Genomic DNA, 19891 nt, shown 5'->3' on the forward strand with positions numbered 1-19891 from the left:
AGGGGTCCCTTTACCTTTACCTTACACACACACACACACACACACACACTCCCTCTAAGACACCAGACCATTCTATGTATCCATTAAAAATTTGCCATTGCACATGCCGATTTCCACTTACATGGTGCTCGTCTGAACTGCAAGGCTATCCCAATGAACCTCATTATCTGGAAGTTTAGGTCTCCTTTTGAAGGAACGAGCTGCAAGCAGTGCTTCTTGAGAAGAAGCTGCATCTCCCCCTCCTCCATGCCAGTTCAAAATCAAACACCGGCCGTTCTCACCACCCAGAATCAAATCCACTGATGTGATCTGGAAGACAGACAAATACCATTGGGACTTTTCCACTCCAGTCCATGTAACATATGCCATGACACATACAATATTCACCCAGAACCACACTAATATAAAATTCACATTACCAGTGCCACCTCCTTCTCTATGAAATTATGCTGAGGCAAATCAATATTCTGAACTGTCTGTGCATAAATCAGCCTGCCCCATTGGACATAAAAATATCCAGCATCAGAATTTTCCTATTATGTGTGGATCTATTTTTAATATATGCCACCTTTACTGGAAACTTTGTTCAGAAGTCAATTCAAAAGGACTTGTCCCACAACAATCTATATGTGCGCAGGATTGTGATCTTAGGATTCCTAGGTTTTCTAGAAAATACTTCAACTCTGCCATGTCCCCTTTCTACCAATGCTGCAATTTTGGCCTTCTGAATAATGCAATGCCCTGCAGAGTCCCATCTGGTGCAGTGCTGCAGCACAGCTCAAAATGTCCTTCTAGTGCAAAGGCCTTGGGCATCTAATTCTATCTCCTGTTTGTTAAAACAGTACTCCCTTGGATTAGTCTGCTGGTGTTAACAAACTACTGAATTATAATCAACCTGTCACTGAGCTTTTTAATGTATTGTTTTGAATATCAGTTAAGGGCTTACCTCAATCTTCTTTCCCACATCCTCAGTTTTTGCCACAAATTTGAAAGTGAACTTCTTTGTCTTACCAGGGATAAGACACAATGTCCCCTGGCTGGGTGGTTCCATGTCACTTTTTTGATAGGCTTCTTCCACCACACAATATTGGTTGTATTCCTATAGCCAAAAAAAAAAATAAAAAATTAGTGGGCAGGTTTTCAAAAACAGCACCACTACAAGAGTAGAATAATGTACCAAATCTCATTTGCTGGGATTACTGTTTTGCCCCCCAACCCTTTTAGAGCTAAATAAAAGTTACACATACTATGCACTTCATGTCAAAGCAGCAACAGAAAATACTCACAGATGTATACAGTCGTACCTTGGAAGTCGAACGGAATCTGTTCTGGAAGTACTAAGCTGTTCAAAAACCAAGGTACGACTGTATGTTGAAAAAGAACTATCAATTGCATTTTGAAGCTATTTAAGATGAGAAAAGTTCAAGGAAATATTTGTAATTTATACAGCAATCCTAGGTACAGTGGTACCTCGGGTTACATACGCTTCAGGTTACAGACGCTTCAGGTTACAGATTCTGCTAACCCAGAAATAGTACCTCGGGTTAAGAACTTTGCTTCAGGATGAGAACAGAAATTGTGCTCCGGCGGCACGGCGGCAGCAGGAGGCCCCATTAGCTAAAGTGGTACCTCAGGTTAAGAACAGTTTCAGGTAAGAAAGTACCTCCGGAATGAATTAAGTACTTGACCCGAGGTACCACTGTACTAGAGGGTAAATCCCAGTGAACTCAATGGGGCTTGCTTCCAAGTACAGACAAACAGGATTGCACTGCAAGTAGTTTAACTGGTTACTTGGGATAGCCAACACGGTGCCCTCCTGATATTGTTGGAACCACCATTAAATCAGGTCTGTACTTACAAGGATCACTACCTATACAGAAATAAATTTGCAGATTCTAAAAAAGAAAAAAAAATAAGTGGAAAAGGAAGTACTGATATTTTGTAGTATTAAAATGGTTAGCAGAAGGCAAATCTTATCCACTGCCCATCAAGAAGGTATTAACCTTCCTCAAAGGCAATGCAAGGTTTGTTTGTTTTTTAAATTACCTGATTATTGAAGCTAACACACAGCTTAGAAAACCGGATAGGATGTGGACAATCAGCTTTCAAGCATATGTCAAACTGAACTGGTGTATCAACATGAAAACTTGGAGCAAGAAACTTGGCTTTGCACTGCACTAGAGTTTGGAGCAAAAAAAAAAAAAAAGACAAGAAACACAGTATTAAGTATGACTGTCATATTTCACAGAAGACCAATGGTAGTTCAGTTAAGTGGGGTCTTCTTCTCTTTCTTGCCCTAGCTAAAGACATGGAACACTTGAAGTGAGATTCTCTAGCTGCAATCCAAGCAGATATGCAGTAGGCAGAGCAGCTTCTGATTTTCTATTGCGTTCACTTATCTTCAATATGTACAAGATGTATCATAATATATCTATTATATATTAGGGTGTGCACAGAAAAAATAGAATATGCTTCAGCTCAGCCCAACATCATGTTTCACCATGAATTCAAAGTGGAGGTTCACACCACCATATTTCCCAAAGCATTGGATAGATTCTCCCTTGACTACAATAGGAAAATGTATTTAACTTAAGTTTCTTTTTGGCAGCACTGGATTAAATTTACAGGAATAGTAATCATTCTGATGAGATGAAGCCTGCAAAAGTTTTGACAAGGTGCAAGTTTTTTGTGTGTGCTATGCATCTGTGCGATTTTAAAACATGATTTGATGCCGTTCCCTGTGGCAACTGGAATGAACGTGACATACCACACAAACATTTTGCAGTTGAAATTTTTACCCGAGATCTAAAGTGTATATGCTAAACTTTTTAGTGAAGATTTCTGCATAAATATATCAATGCACTGTATTAAGTCCCTACTTCCAAATCTAGTAAAATCTGTAAACTATAAAAAATAAAACTTTCAGAAATGAAATATGGATGTTTACCCATCAGGTGCACAAAACGTGACTTTTTTATTTTCAATAGCTTTGATACATACCGAATGGAATAAAGTCTTGCACTTCTATTGTAAAGATATTACTTCCTGCCAGAGAAACGCGGTCAGTCCACAACTTCTGGGCAGCTTTCACAGAAGCAGTATCACATTCAGGTTCTGGATCTGGAGTCTCATTCTGAATCCAAAACAAGAATATCAGTTCTATATGAAAAACATTTTACATTTTTGGAGATTGTCTCAGAGAAGTTGGATTCTACCTACTGACCATGAGAACTTTGATCAGATTCTTTTCTATCCGAGACTTTTGATCTTCTTTCAAAGTAGACGCTGATGGAAAATACAAAAACAAATTAGGAAAAAAGGAATAATAATAATAATAATAATAATAATAATAATAATAATAATATTTATAAAAGGTAAAGGTAAAGGTACCCCTGCCCGTACGGGCCAGTCTTGACAGACTCTAGGGTTGTGCGCCCATCTCACTTAAGAGGCCGGGGGCCAGCGCTGTCCGCAGACACTTCCGGGTCACGTGGCCAGCGTGACAAGCTGCATCTGGCGAGCCAGAGCCGCACACGGAAACGCCGTTTACCTTCCCGCTAGTAAGCGGTCCCTATTTATCTACTTGCACCCGGGGGTGCTTTCGAACTGCTAGGTTGGCAGGCGCTGGGACCGAACAACAGGAGCGCACCCCGCCGCGGGGATTCGAACCGCCAACCTTTCGATCGGCAAGCCCTAGGCGCTGAGGCTTTTGCCCACAGCGCCACCCGCGTCCCGAATAATATTTATACCCCACCTTCAATTTATAATGAAGAGTTACTGCCTGTAATACCTGCAAATGCTTTAACATTCCCCAGCTATCTTCATACTCAAAATCAAGGTCTAGTTCTTGCAACCAGCTCCAAAGAAGGTTCAGCATATTTGCTGCATTTCTATCCCAATCCTACAAAGATCTCAGAGCAAGATGTGTGCCCACCTTCCACACACACATATGTTAGGCTGAGAGTTACTGAACAGTCCAAGGTAACTCAGGGAATTTCTTAATGTAGTTGGGATTTGAACATAGAACTCCTTGGCCCTAGATTGTCTAACCACATTTGAAGCAAAACCACAAAGAAGGGGTCTCTTAAAGATACAACAACCCTTTTAGGCAGGGCTGTTCCATACACCACAAATGCCTTTCATCTGCCCAGGTTTGTGCTAATAAACATTCAAATCAAAATGGTTAAAAAGAAGAAGACAGAAATGAAGTGCACTTCCTTACCCCTTCCCAGCAGCTCTAATGAGTATGTAAGGTAATCTTTTATTTGCGCCATGAGATAGGAACATTTTAGAGCTGTGGTCAGTATAGAAGTAAGAAGAGTCCACCATCCTTCACTACGATAGTCACATAAAACATAATCTAGCAGCCTGGAAAAGGGTTAAAAGAGAATTTAACTAAGCAAATGAATCTGACAGTTCATATAAAAATAACACAGAAGCCAAATAGAAGATGCACCTGATCAAATAAGCTTTGTGATGTGAGTTTCCTAGGGGGGAAATTAATCTGAACATTTTCAGTTCCCTATGACAACTGGGATCCGATTTCACATCTTTGACTTCCACTTAGCAAACAAAGCTAAAGTAGTACATAAGGTTAATTTTACATGCCGCAAAAGTAACTTGGAGGTTTGTTCTAATAGCTGAACAGAATGAAGAAATCCCACTGGTTACTCCTCCAGTGCTCATGGGAAAACTGCCGGCACACACTAACCACAGGGGAGTATGTCAAAAACACGTGAGCCCTGCATAGGGGAACTAAACCCATCATGGCAGTGCAATGTCTAGGAGCAGTATCTGAGAGGGTGCAGACTATGGCATCAGTCTATTTCTCCCCTAGCAATGCTCTATTTTTCTTCCTGCTCTAACAGTGTTTTCTGGCAGTTAGGTATGATACATCTGTAGGCCATTCTACTGATATATTTCTGACTTCCGGCTGATGTATCTCAAGAGATGCTGGTAACAAGAGGGCTGTTGCTGAATTCTAAAACCTTCCACAGCATACCCACGCTAGGATTTCACCTTTAACAAGAATTAAATGCTATACTCAAAAAGAAATTCAATAATCTACTTGACAAATATTGTTACTGAAATATCAGTCACAAAATATTTGCAACTCAGTAGCACTCTACTGAGTTAAGGCAATAAAAACACGTGTCCTAGGGAAAACCACTATGAAAATAGCAAATTTGGTTAGCACTGTCATTATGTTAATGCATTTTTAGAAACGGAGTATTTCCCCTATACCTTCATATTTCCAAGTTATTTCCTCTAGAAACAGTTATAAAAAATACAGAATTTATCAGCTATTACATTTGTACATATTGAATTATAGCCACAGGGTGGCATCCAGCTAAACAGTTTATTAGCAGAAGGACTTTTGACTGTGCAAAGGAACTTTCCCTCCCACTCCTCTCCCCACATGCCCCCTAAATCTGCAGATGGTTTGAGAAACCCCCCCAAATATATTTAAGAGGCACACAGAGGAAAGAGAAAGTTCTGCTGCACAGCCAAAAGTCCTTGTACTAGTGGAACTGTCTAGTTGCATACCACCTGCAATATCTGAACTCACTGAAGCTATGCCAGGATAACCTGTCCTGTTACAATTTATGATAGATTCAATAACTTTCAAATCAACCTATTCACAACCCTCTTCTATACACTGCTGAAAAAAGTTTTCCAATTTTCACTTAAATTACTAAACAAAAATTAAAAAATAAATACCTAAAATCATGCAGTGGCATTTATAAAAATCATACTTACTTCAAAGCTTTGGTGTAATCTTTAGTATCGTAATACTCTTCACCCATCTGAACCACTGAAAAGAACATTATATTATTTACAGTATTAAAAACTGTAAAATGTGTTTTATTAAACATTAGTTAGGAATATTATACTTACTCAAGTGACTTTTCATTCTTGGACATTTGTACTTCTTGAATTGGGCAACTGCATTACTCAGCAAGGTGATTATTAGCTCCTAATAAAAAGTATTGTTAAAGTTATATTTGCCCTTACAATGACAAACTATAAATACTATTGAAATGTGACTTACAGAGTGAAGAACCTTTCTCTCTTTCAGTTGCAGCGCCAAAATTCCCACTTTCTCCTTTTCGGGATCATTGAGATCAAAGCCTGCATATGACAATGAAAAATCCATCTTAATGAACTAGTGTACATTCTTTTGTTACAAGCCTAGTTCCAGTTCAAGAATGTTCAGATTCTAAACACTGCTCTGTATCGTAGGAGAAGGAATGTTTTAGAACTCAGGTGTATTCTTTGTTCTTTTAAGTAGACTGCTTAAAAAGATAGGCTGAAATAATTAAACATACTAAAAACTAAAGCACCTTTAAGTGCTATGGTCTAAGTCAGCCTACTAGGAAAATTACTGCTCTTAGCAACAAAGCCAAAACCTCACAATCTGTGGTTTCTTGGCAACAGCCCATAAAAGGACTGATTCCAGAAAAGCAACACTTATTTAATTTTTGCTATTATAGAAGCTACTAATAATGACACAAGCCTTATATCACACAATGAGAGGGTTTGCATTTATCTGGTAAACTCATTCTAAGCCTTTGAATGGAATGTTTAAAACCACAGACTTAGTTCACTGTCATCCCGTTCCAAATCTCTGTATGGGCTCTAACAAACAGAAGTTGCTTTTCCAAGCATAGGCTGCCTCATTCATTTCAACAGAGGTAGTAGATCTCCACATGAACAGAAATATACAAGCCCATCTGTTTCCTCTAGTCCTGTGCCACTTTAAAGATTAACCAATTTATTATGGTACAAGCTTCCACAGAACATGTTACTACTCTGCGGAACCATTCCTGAACTGATATGCCTCTTAATGAACTTCAGCATGTCTGTCATGTATTGCAGTATATACGATATGTCTTAGGCCATACTTGATTCACTTGAGACATAGGTTAAGTCTGTTGGGCTTTATCACTGCCCTGGATGAGCTGCAAGTACACACCTGGGCACTGAAGGATAAGATCAGTAGCAGCAGGGAAGCTGTCAGTCAGAGGAGCTCAGCTAGCATTACCAGTCTTCTCATAGTGCAGAGGTAGAAAACCCTCCAGATGTGGTTGGACTATGATTTCCAGCAGTAGCAGCCAGAATGGTGAATGAACCAACATCACCTGGGGAGTAACAGGTTCCTTACTCCTGTCACAGAAGTTTCCCCAATATGCTTGGCAGGATATATAAGGCTCTCAGGAACACAATTTGAAATATACACACATTAGGATAAATGTTTGTTAACTAAGATTGCTTTTTGTTTATGTTCTGTAGGCAAGAAACTGAAAAGATATTTACTTAGTATTCCCTGCCTCCATGGTCTTTGTCCGTAGAAGTCAAGCATTCCAGTTTGAGTTTCCAGTGGATCTGGATTGGGATATATTACGGAAGACTGCAAATTAAGCAAAGAGAGCCTTAACTATATTGTTAAAGGTTATGACACAGTGTGATAATAAAACACACAACTGAATGCTGGGGGTGGGGAGGGGAAGACTTCCAAAATGTATGTGTTTATAGAAGAAGCAAAACCACACCCAAACCTGTATTGGCACAGAGGATGGAAACAGAAAAATGCTTGTTGGTACATAAAGGCATTACACTGAACCTACGTATACCTGCTTAAGACTCTTGAATTCAATGAAATTCATGAAAATATATTTGGACGCAGGACTGTGCATGCGTGTACACTTAACTATGGCTTCTGTAGAGCTAACTATTAGAGTAAAAATGTTTATGTTTTGCATGATCTAACTAATAGAGGGAGACCTGAACACCCCCGGTATTCTGGATTATGTTTGAAGACTACAAAACTGCTATTTAAAGTTCTTTTTTCTTATTTTTCCCCACATACTTTTAAATGAACACTTTTATGGGCATTCTAGTATACTAATGTAGCATGACCTATCATTAGAGTCCGTGCCCAAATAAAGTTGCTTAGAAACCTGTAACTGAGTAAGAGTGCCGACATACACTAGGATTCTAAAAGGTGTGCATTATTTAGACTATACAACACATGAATTTACCATACACAAACCAAGTTTTTTTAATCTCTGTGTGTATATATGTCTATAAGTAAACATATAAACCTCTTGACCAAAAGTTATGGGCTTATAAAAGTAAGCTTACAGAAGAGATTACAGGATCTGAGATACCTCAGTCAGTAGAGCATAAGACTCTTGAGCCCCACGTTGGGCAAAAGATTCCTGAATTACAGGGGGTTGGACTAGATGATCCTGGTGATCCAATTCTACAAGTTTAGGACTCTGAGTGTAGACTCATTAGTTAAAAAATACCAACTTGCTAATCCAAAAATCTTATTATTCATGTTACCTTTACCTGAAATTCACTGATAAATCAAAATAAGTTCTGTTTTCAGCCTTACTTTTGGTTAATTTTTATAACCTATGTCCCGCAGGTATGGTTTATAGCAGCCCATGTTGATTCTTTGCTGCACTGGAATCACACACAGGAACGAACAGGAATCAGCTTTTTGTACACCACTGTAACTGATCAGTGCATGGTAACACCATTCACACAAATGAGTCAGCACAGCTATCTAGAAGTCAGTATTTAGAAAAACCCTAAAAGCTATAGACACTTCTTGCAGAAAACCTTGTAAGAATATGGTCTCAGAAAGGAGGGTAAACAAATGTAAGGCAGCCTATGACTCACCTCATGATTACAGAGACTATTGGCCAATTGCTTCCGTTCTTGTGCATAGTATGCTGCCTGCTGGTAATAGAAACCAGGATTCTGAGTTTGAATAGCTGTCAGTCCTAGTTTAATAGCTTCATCAAACAAATCTCCAAAAGCTTGGAATCTGTTTAAAACAAAAAGGGGGGGAAATCACACACACATCTTCAGAACCAGACACTTCAGATTTTTCAGAAGGATTAAGCAGAGTAGCAACAGGCAACTAACTCATGGGCCACACAAAATCCTGACCTCTTTCCAGGACCCCAAGAATCTTAATTTAAGGAAAGAATCCAAAACTTTCCTATATAGCCATGAGAAATAGAAAGTCTGAAAACCCAGGGCATCCTTTGCTTCAAACCAAAATAATTTTAAAATAAAGGAACCCACCAAATATATCACTACAGGTCTCAACTCTCATGATTTCTATTATTTGTTTCAAACTTTCTAATGATCCCAGAATTATGCATGTGATTAACATCTGCAATGCTTACTATCTACTACATGTACGATAGGTGCATGCAGATGGTAACTTGTTAACAGAATATGCAAGTTGGCGGACATTCTCTGGCTCGCTATAGATTAGCTCACTATATATTTATTTCTAGTGTAGCCCTGAATATGTTCCCCATTTCTTCTCTGAAACGTATCTGGAACAGAAAACACTGAAATCTAGGTAACAAGCACAAAAGAATTTGAGGCTTGCACCAGTCACTTTGGTTCACATCCCAGTAGCTTGAGGCAAGTCATTTAAGCCTCAGGTTCTTCATTTGTAGAATGTGTATAATGGCAACCTTCCTCCCAGAGCTACAGCTGTAACTGATGTGGAATGTCATAAGGTTTATGTAATAACTTGCAAACCAAAAGCAACACCGTGCAGCTTGAATAAGCTCACCAATTCACTAATCACAGTAGTAAAATTACTAAGTAAAAACATACTGTTTTGACATCCAGGCAGCATGCTCAAAAGCCAATTCAGCACTCCCAATTTTTTTCTTGCACAAATCTATGTGTTTTCTGAACTGTGCAATTGCATCCAGCGGTGTATTATGTTGAAAACAAAGGCGACAAATCTGAAAAGATTTGAAATTAGAACACTTTGATTAAAATATTTTTCAATGGTATACCAGATTGACAACTACAACAGAATAGTTGTTGTAGGTGAACAGTAACAGTACAATACACATTAGTTTTATATTAACTATGTTCCTCTCTGCCCTTTCAGACTACTTCATTTTTTCCTACAGACAGTCAAAATGAAAAGTCAAAATGTAATAGAAGCACAAATTCCAGTTATTCACAGGAAGTAACCTCAAATCATCGCAAAGATGCCAAGGACAGCAATGGGCAACAGACTCCCCCTCAGAAAAAATTTGATGAGGAGAAACCTATCTGCATTTATAGGAGAATGCTCTTCTCACGGGTGCGTTCCCATGTTAACATGAAAACTTGGGAAGAATAATTTCTACCAAAACTTTTCACTTACTTGAATCTGAAAGAAGAATAAGTTGAATGGGGGGGGGGGGGAATGGAACTTAAAAGTTAAAAGTAGAAAGATGTTTTAATCCATATACTTCATGTGATTCAGTATAGAAGAATTCAATATAATAAAATCAAATAAACACACACAATGTGATGGGATGGTGAGCTGCTTGTGCGTAAAATCCTAGTCCCTCAGAGTTTGGCTAAGTCCACAAACCTCTGTCTGTGACGGAGCTCCTTAAGCATGGCTCCATCAGTCGCTCGTTGAATCGGACAGTGGGCGTTTACGGAACTTCTTCCAGCATAAAAGCTCCTTAACGGAAACGCGTCTTCTGGACTCTCGGCGTGACAGTTTCCGGCGAGGAGTGGGTGTCCCTATAGGAGGTCCTGAAACCTCCCCACTGTTCTCGCTTGAAGTGTCTCTGAGCCCTCCCTCCGACTCACTTTCCCTTGGAAATCCGCTTCTCCCCCTGCTGGTTCCCTCCTCAGCTGAATGGTCTCTCTCACCCTCCGTGAGCCCTTTCACCTCCTGCGCCTCAGATGGCAGTTCCCTGACATCCACCTCCCCTCCAGGGCCCCCTTCACCCCCTTCCCTCCCCTCCTCTGCGGGAGGCGAGGGAGCAAAACCCCTGAAAGAACCTCCCTCATCTTCCGAAGTTTCGAACACTTCCCTCCACCTGTTGCTGTTTCCGGTTTCCAAGTACTCCTCCTCATCGGAGTCTGTTCCTACTTCCAACTCCGATTCCCTGAATCCTTCCAGTTCCTCCTCATCATCGGTGGTGCCAAAGTACTCCCTCCTGAACCTCGCTACTGGCTGAGGTTTCCTGGGGAACCTTCGGTGGAACGTTTCGATCAAGATCTCATCACTGACCTCCTCTGCCGTCACCCAGGTGTTTTCTGACTCCGGTTCCCCTTCCCACGCGACCAAATACTCCACCTGATTACCCTTCCACCTGGAGTCGATGATTTCCGCCACATGGTTGCTGCTTTCCCTTTCTTCTAAGACTGGCCCCCGTGTGGATACCCCTGCACCTTCCCCCCTATATGGTGACAGTAATGACCTGTGAAATACTGGGTGCAGTTTCATGTGGTTCGGTAACCGGAGTCTGAAAGCCACTGGGTTGACCTGTTGGATGACCTCAAATGGTCCCAATCTTTTGGGTCTCAATTTTTTGCAACCCCCCTTGAACGGCAACCCTTGGGTTGATAGCCAGACCTGACTCCCCACCCTAATGGTTTCACCTTCCCTTCTGCTCTTGTCTGCCTGCCTCTTATATTCTTCTTTGGCCCTTTCTAAGTTGAGTTGGAGTTGACGATGGATCGCTTCCATTTCTTCTACAAAATGTTCAGCGGCCGGGACACTCCATCTCTCCCCTCCTCCCCCTGGAAACGCCCTGGGGTGGCACCCATAATTAGCCAAAAAGGGGCTCATCCCGGTGGACACATTCTCCGCATTATTGTAAGCAAATTCTGCTAGCGCCAACTTTTCGACCCAATCGTTCTCTCTGTCATTGACATAACACCTCAGGTATTGTTGGAGGATACCGTTTGCCCTCTCCGCCTGCCCATTGGTCTCAGGGTGCCTGGCAGTCGAAAAGTTGACCTCTACGTGCAACAAGCTCATAAGTTTCCTCCAGAATCTGGACGTGAACTGTTTCCCTCTGTCGGAGACCACCCTCAAGGGGGCGCCATGCAGCCTAAAAATATGTTCTACAAACAATTTCGCTGTCTCTTCCGCCGTGACTGCATGTGAGCAAGCTACAAAGTGACCCATCTTAGTTAACAAGTCTACTACGACTAGTATGGCGGTTTTCCCCTGGGATTTAGGCAGATCAGTCATAAAATCTATCGATACCGCCTCCCACGGTCGTTCTGGTGTTGGTAACGGTTCTAATAACCCCGCTGGCGCCCGCCTTTCTCCCTTGGCTCTCTGGCATTGGTCACACCCTCTCACATACTCCCGTACATCCTCCCTCACCTTGGGCCACCAAAACTCCCTGGTCACCAACCACATGGTCTTGTGTTGCCCAAAATGCCCCGCTGTGGGGTTGTCGTGCAGCTGTTTGAGTACTCTCCCCCTCAATTCCCCTTCGGGTATATATAGTGCCCCTTTGTAATACAATGCCCCGTTTCTTTCTTCAAAACCTCCGGGGTCTTCTCCCTCTCCCCTTAAACCTCTGAGCTTATTCTGGGCGTATTCATCATTTACCGTTCCCTCTACCAGTTCCCTTTGCCCCACCCAGGCTGCCCCACACACCCAGTGGTCCTCTGGGATAATATGTCTCTCTTCAGGCGCTCCCTCCCCCTCCAAATATTCAGGTTTGCGCGAGAGAGCGTCCGCTCTGATGTTTTCTGGACCTGGCACATAGCAAATTTCAAAATGGAATTTGGAGAACTCCTGGGCCCACCTCACTTGTCGTTGGTTGAGCACTCGTGCCGTTCTCCAATACTCCAGATTCTTGTGGTCCGTACACACTTGCACCTTATGCTGTGCACCAATTAGTAAATGTCTCCATCTCCGGAACGCTTCGTGAATGGCGAGTAGTTCTCGATCATATACGGTGTAGTTCCTCTCGGATTTGTTCAGCTTACGCGAAAAGAAGGCACACGGTCTCCATTCCGACTTATTACTCCCTGGCTGAAGCAGCACCGCCCCCACCGCCCGGTCTGAGGCATCAGTTTCCACTCTCATGGGTTTTTGTAAATCCACATGCAGGAGCTGTTCTTCCGAAGCGAATGCCCTTTTCAATTCCTCAAATGCTTGCTCCGCCTCCGCCGTCCAAACGAATTTCTTCTTGCTGCTTAGACAGTCCGTGATGGGAGCCGTTAAGTGGGCAAAGTTCTTGATGAATTTACGGTAAAAGTTCCCAAACCCTAAGAACCTTTGCACATCCTTTTTCGTTTTCGGTGGCTTCCATTCCAGCACCGCCTGGACCTTGCCTGGATCCATAGCTAATCCCTTGTCTGATAAGCGGTACCCCAGGAATTCCACCTCCTTGGTGTGAAACTGACACTTCTCCAATTTCACCCACAGCTGGTTTGCTTGCAGTTGGCTCAGCACTTCCCTGACATCCTTTACATGCTGCTCCTCATTCTCTGAATATATCAGCACGTCATCGAGGAAGGCCACGCAATTCTTGTAGAGCAGAGGTCCCAGGACATGGTTCATGAGCGATTGAAAACATGCGGAGCCTGATTGCAATCCGAATGGCATAACGAGATATTCAAAAGCCCCCAAAGGGGTGAACATGGTGGTTTTCCATTCATCCCCTTTCCTTATTCGTATCAGGTTGTATGCCCCTCTCAGGTCCAATTTCGTGAATATCTTTCCCTTCCTCACCCTGGTCAAAATGTCATCAATCCTGGGCATGGGGAAAGTCACTGGTTCTGACACGGCATTTAGCCTCCGGTAGTCCACTACAAGCCTGGGTTTATCCGTGTTTTTTTTGTCCACAAAAAACACTGGGCTCCCCCCCACCGCTCTGGACTCTCTGATGAAGCCCCTCTTCAGGTTTTTATCAATAAACTCCCTTAACTCCTGCATTTCCCTGTCTGACATGGCGTGCAGCTTGCCCACGGGGAGCTGGGCCCCAGGGACCAGGTTAATTTGGCAGTCAAAGGCTCTATGCGGTGGTAGTTTATCTGCTTCCCTTTCGCTGAAGACTTTGCTCAGGTCAGCGTATTGTTTGGGCACCTTCCCTTTGTCCGCCACTTCCGTCCCTGCTAGAAAGGCTTTTGCCCCTTCTGGGACCTTTCCCTCCCTGCAGTGTTCCAGGCAATGTGCTGACCCAAAGGAAACCACTCTCTGATGCCAGCCCACTAGCGGATCATGCAACGCTAGCCAGCTCATTCCCAAAATGACGGGAGCCCCTCCCAGGGTGGCCACATTGAACGCTGTCCTTTCTGTGTGCCTGGCCACCCTCATAACCATTGGGACGGTCTGTAGGCTAACTTCTCCTCCCAGCAGCTCCCTCCCATCGATCGTGGTCACCTGCAGGGGGTTGCTTAAAGGGAGTATCTGTATCTGGTGTTCAGCTGCAAACTCCTTACTCATAAAATTACAGGAGCTGCCTGAGTCCAACAGCGCCTTTGTCTTTAGTGGGTATCCGTTTGCCAGCTCTAGCAACACCTCTATTACCAGGGCTGGCCTTGGAGGTTCTGGAGTGGGCACTTTTACTGCTCCTTGGCCTGGCTGCAGTGCCCTGACGGTGGCAGCCAGGCGTTGGCTTTTACTGGCTCCTGGACTCCCTCCTCCTTCCCCCCAACAGCTCCTGCCATCCCTTGCCATTCCTTTCTTTGCGGGCAGACTCTGGCAAAGTAACCTGGCTGCTGGCAGAGATAACATTTCTTGGCGCTCTTTCCCTCCTTCTTCCTCCCTTCACTGAGATTTGAAACTGCGCGCGCGCGCTGTTCCAACTTCCATCGGCTCTCCTGGCGGGAGATTTGGCTCCGGAATCTCTGGAATGCGGAAATCCCTCCAACGCTCTCCTTTCCCCTCCCGCTTCTCCAAGGCTCTTGCCTCCTGGCGCGCTCCAATGGTCAGCGCTGATTTGGTCAGCTGGTCCATAGACTCCGCCCTGGGCGCCCAGGAAAGTTCGTCTTTCACCGCCGAAGAAAGCCCCTCTTCAAAGAGCATTTGAATGGGTTCCGCCGATAGGTCCCAGCCCAATTTATGTATCAACATTGTAAACTCAGTCCAGTACTCACGAACCGATCGGCTACCCTGTTTACAAGCCATCAATTGTCTGCGCACCAGTCCTTGTTCAATCTCGCTGGAAAACATCAAATCCATGGCGCGAAAAAACTTCCTCGTGTCCTTCAGCATTTCACTATTCCCTGCCATCAGGGGTCTGACCCAGTCTCTCGCCCCCCCTTCAAGATGGCCAATCACAAACGCCACTCGCGATGCCTCGTCGGGAAAGTCATTAAACTGCAGCTCGAGAGCATACTGCATCTCTGTCCTAAAGGCTTGGTAGTTCCTGGGGTCCCCCCCAAACTTCAGCACCAATCCTAGCATCTTTCTTGCTAGTGTAGCGCCTTTTGCCTTTTCTGCATCCTGCGCCCTCCTTTCCTCTAGCCTCGCCGTTTGCAGTGCTAGCTGGACTTCAAACACCCTGTACCTTTCTTCCAGGCTTGGACCCTCTCCAGCTCCTCCTGCTCCCCCGGCTCCGGCTGGGTTGCTCATGATGCCTCTCTGCACAAGCTGCTTTCAGGGACTGTCCGATTGCTGTGATGGGATGGTGAGCTGCTTGTGCGTAAAATCCTAGTCCCTCAGAGTTTGGCTAAGTCCACAAACCTCTGTCTGTGACGGAGCTCCTTAAGCATGGCTCCATCAGTCGCTCGTTGAATCGGACAGTGGGCGTTTACGGAACTTCTTCCAGCATAAAAGCTCCTTAACGGAAACGCGTCTTCTGGACTCTCGGCGTGACAGTTTCCGGCGAGGAGTGGGTGTCCCTATAGGAGGTCCTGAAACCTCCCCACTGTTCTCGCTTGAAGTGTCTCTGAGCCCTCCCTCCGACTCACTTTCCCTTGGAAATCCGCTTCTCCCCCTGCTGGTTCCCTCCTCAGCTGAATGGTCTCTCTCACCCTCCGTGAGCCCTTTCACCTCCTGCGCCTCAGATGGCAGTTCCCTGACACACAAGATTTCACTATTTTTAGCGTTTCTAGCCTCCAGGATAACACAAAACCATAGGCAATAATTTAAGAAAGGATTATGATTTCTGGTCTTGTTACTTATTCATCATTGCACAAACTGTACCCTCTGTAATTTCAATGCCATCCTTCATGACCCAACATACCCGCCCTCTGTCCATTTACTAGATATAACTTTTTATGACTATGTTGAGGACCAATTACACTATGCCTCTATACTTTATACAAAGAGCATGAAGAAAGGTCATTAAGGTCTGTAGGAACATTGCTTTACCTTACTCATTCTGCCTATACTGCCTCCTCACATCCATTCAGGATATTCAACTAAGTGTTCCTTGTCCTTAAATCACTCAGAACAGGAATTTTTGCTACAAAATGTCCTAAGAAGGGCCAAGTTAAATCAATAGTCATTACCTTGTAGTTTATAAATCCTGCCATAGTCTTGATTTCCAATATGTTTGTTTCATGAGCTCTCAGTTCATGTACAAGATTATATGCAGTTCTGTAATTTCTAAGTAAGAAATGTTAAAGTTAGAAGTTGTTCACTTGTTGTAGAATAAATTAGTGAGCCCCAAATGTATTGCTTTTCTTTTCTTTGGACCACAACAGCAAGGCCCAGAGTCCTTTTGGAATTAAAGAGGTTTACTGTTGCCTCTCCTCTTGAGTAAAATTACTTGAAAGGAAATATATTAAATATTCTTCATAAAATGCTTCAGTGCATATTTACTCATGGAGAATGGCAATAAATCGTTTTAAGAATGGCAGTAGAAAGGTGCTCTCCACTCCTTTGTCTCCCATCCCACCCACAAATGGAAGATATGCCTCTCTTCCTAGACTGGGGAAGGTGGGAGGGTCCCATGATTCCAGCCTCTGCATACAAGTACTTACTTTAGAGCATTCTGTGTGTCTTGCTTCAATTCACTGAAGAATCCTATTTTGAACTGGTGTCTAACAAACAGAAGCTGCAACACAACCAACGTACAATATTTTTAAAAGGTGGTATTAGTTTTAAAGCCATCAATATGACGCTTTAGGCAACACTAATGCAGATGAATCCCAAATCAATTTATTTCATCATAAATTAAGGATACTGATTTGGCTTGCTTTTAAATGTGTAGCACCTAGTGTCATTAATGCTGATTTTAACATACAACTTGCTTTATTCTTGCTACTGCTAAAGTTGCATTTTGATTTGTTTTGAATTCTGGTATGATTTTAGAAATGGTCTGTATTCTTATAGAATATATGGTTGTAACATTATGGTATATGCCACTGCATATACCATAGAAGAGTAGAAGATTAAGAAATAAATAAATAACAATATTTCCCACCCCCCCACCCCCACCCCCACCCCTCTCTCTCTCTCTCTCTCTCTCTCTCTCACACACACACACACACACACACACAAAAACACCACCGTCTGCTTTCCATGCCTATAGAGTGAAAGACAGGTTCCCAAAGTGACAGGTTGTAATGGCAATATTGTCCAAATGTCTAACAGGAATGATAATAGCACAAAGCAATACCACAGTGACTTGGCAAGTATAAGTCTATTCTAAAATAAACTTATTTATTTATAAATAAAATATTTATAAATAAAATATTCTTAAAACTACCAATAAAAACAGGATTTGCAGCAACGGTGCTTCTAAATTCTTCAGCACTGGTAGCCCAACTAGTTTAATAAAGTTGCTAGTTATACCTGATGTGTTGTTTTGTTCAGGTATTCTTTATGAGATTTCACCCTGCGGATTTCTGTATAGTAGTATGTCTGTGCGTGTTCATAGAAGGCATTCTCTAACCTATGAAAGAAAAGGTTAACTGCGTAAAAATGAAGTAAGAGTCTTAATACTTCACTATATCAATAACTACCTGCCTTGCTTCAAACACGTTCACCCTAATTTCTCTCCCATAAAACTTAAAGTTTATGTATATCAGCAGCATGGAACAGGAGGACACAGCTTTTCCAGAAAAAAAATGGTGGTGGATTCATTACGTTTCAACAGAAATACGTAACATGTAGGTAATGGGTGTATTCAAGAGTTCCATAAAATGTCGATGTAACCACACTTGGTAGAGATTTAATACACATGAAAGAAAATGTGTTAAATTGTGGAGAGGTTTTTAAAATGCTTATTTTCTAAAAACTAGCCTTATAATTGCTCAGAAGCAGCAGAGGCCGTTCTATTAGGGCAAACTGGGCGCTACCTCACCAAACTCAGTCTGCCCTCAGCCAGCCTCACTTGTCTGTCTTTTCAACTGCAACCAGTCCACAGGGTAGCATTGCTTGACAGTTCCTCCTTAGTCTCAGTGTTGCCCTTGCAGAACTCAGCAGGGAGGATGCAGACAAAACTGAAAAGCATTTGCTCTGCGTTTCATTGCCTCTGGCTCCATCTACTGTTGGGTTCCCTGCCTTCTTCTCCACCAGTCTCAAAAGGTACCAGTCACCACTGCTCAGAAGCAAGTTCCACTGAGTGCAATGTGACTCTCAAGCAAGCATGAGGATGATTTCGGCCATGGTAAAAAAATAACTAAAGAAAAACCTGCCTCTCACATAATTTACTTACCTTATAATATAACCTACAAGGTGATCAGTATGTGGCAAAACGAACAGTGACTTTCCAGAGAGGTCACAAGCATTGCATAAAGCCGCTGCCCTTTCAGATGCAATAACGTCTTCTCCTAAAATAAAATTTTAAAAATGCTGAACCATCTACTTTCTGAAAATCTGTCAAAGGGCGACAGATTGTCACATTCACGGTACGCTATTAACCATAGTTTACATGACATGCAAATGAGTTCATTGTGCACTACAACATATAAGGTGAATTGTTCCCCTTTGAACCAAATGTGGAGTAAATTTTTTTCTGAGCTGGAAGAAAAGACAAAGACCGCGAGACCTACAGGAACAACACTGCTGTTGCAGTTGATTACAATATATCCGAACCCGTGGTGCACTAGATTCCTAAAAGCACGTCAACCTGCACCGTAAGGACAGCGTGAAAGGCTTTTGACACAAATAAAAAGGAACCTAGAAAACCTGGTTTTCAAACCAGTCTCAGCTCTCTCATCTGTCTCCAGCGAAGGGTTAAGACAGATATACTGTATGCTTTTAATTCTTTTGCTTTTAACTTGTTTTTATTTTATTGTGTGTTTTGATATTGTTGTAAACCGCTGTGATATATTTCTATGATACAGTGGTATATGAAAATGTTTAGAAATAAATAAAATAACTGCTACTGAAAAACTTTCAACCTATAGTAATACAAAGTCCCCCCCCCCCCCCGCGCGCACACACACACTTTCTTTATGGCACACATTTCTGCCTTCTATTGAAAAACAGGTGTATTTCACAACTTCAGTTTACTGTGTTCATTTATTTCAAATCTGGTTATTTTAGATTTCAATTGTACTTCACCTGGAGGTAACGGAGTTTTCTTCTGAATCAAAACCACAGCAACTTTTGTGTTTCTTCCCTGCAAACTCTGCCTGTAAGAACAATGAATAACATCAAACTGAGGATGGTAAGCATGCAAGCCTTTAGACCATACTGCAAAATACGTTTAGTAATAAATGTTGCCTGTCTCAAGAGACAATGAAGTGTGCCTCTGGGGGTAAAGTCAAACCAAACGTTTAGTACAATCTTAACTAAAAGGAGGCTTTCTGTTTTTGTTTTAAAGAAAGCAATAGAGCTCAGCAGCAGGGTTTCTCTCTTTCCACTTACATTAGATTTCCCAAAGGTGTAAACTAAGTAAACTAAGATGGTATGTGTGCTTTTTAAAAAAGTAGCATTTCAAACATGGGGATGAATTCAACATAGTACAACAGCAATCATTCTGTCAGCACAAGCATTTCAGTTTGCCAGTCAGAATGATGACCCCTTTCATCTCACCAACTGGGTGGGGGGAGGCAGGGGGAAGAGAAAGAGAAAACCCTGTTGTCCTTCCAGAGGTCCTTGCACTGGCTTCCACTAGTTCCCAAACTTTTTCAGTTGCAGAGCACTTTTCAGGAGAGAAAATCGTCATAGAGTACTACTGTTGCCTTT

At 42.5% G+C, this 19891-nt stretch overlaps 1 protein-coding gene across 6 annotated transcripts in view; it reads right to left on the reverse strand.

The window, feature by feature from the left end:
• Positions 1-19891, reverse strand: part of TRAPPC11 (trafficking protein particle complex subunit 11) — a 73683-nt gene that overhangs the window by 50863 nt on the left and 2929 nt on the right. For all 6 annotated transcript variants that reach the window (XR_008332086.1, XM_053402508.1, XM_053402507.1 and 3 more), the window contains exons 4-20: positions 19265-19335; positions 18414-18528; positions 17549-17648; positions 16735-16808; positions 16261-16357; positions 9652-9785; positions 8692-8839; positions 7318-7411; positions 6053-6132; positions 5899-5977; positions 5761-5815; positions 4223-4368; positions 3224-3285; positions 3001-3133; positions 2047-2177; positions 947-1099; positions 122-309 (exon numbers count right to left, since the gene is read on the reverse strand). Coding sequence is in view for 5 of the 6 variants with exons in the window: in XM_053402508.1 (XP_053258483.1) it covers positions 122-309; positions 947-1099; positions 2047-2177; positions 3001-3133; positions 3224-3285; positions 4223-4368; positions 5761-5815; positions 5899-5977; positions 6053-6132; positions 7318-7411; positions 8692-8839; positions 9652-9785; positions 16261-16357; positions 16735-16808; positions 17549-17648; positions 18414-18528; positions 19265-19335 (1860 nt within the window). In the remaining variant the exon portion in view is untranslated. The remainder of the gene's footprint in view (positions 1-121; positions 310-946; positions 1100-2046; positions 2178-3000; positions 3134-3223; positions 3286-4222; positions 4369-5760; positions 5816-5898; positions 5978-6052; positions 6133-7317; positions 7412-8691; positions 8840-9651; positions 9786-16260; positions 16358-16734; positions 16809-17548; positions 17649-18413; positions 18529-19264; positions 19336-19891) is intronic.

Source organism: Podarcis raffonei, chromosome 9 (genome assembly GCF_027172205.1).
Source record: "Podarcis raffonei isolate rPodRaf1 chromosome 9, rPodRaf1.pri, whole genome shotgun sequence".
In the NCBI taxonomy this organism is placed as follows: Eukaryota; Metazoa; Chordata; class Lepidosauria; order Squamata; family Lacertidae; genus Podarcis; species Podarcis raffonei.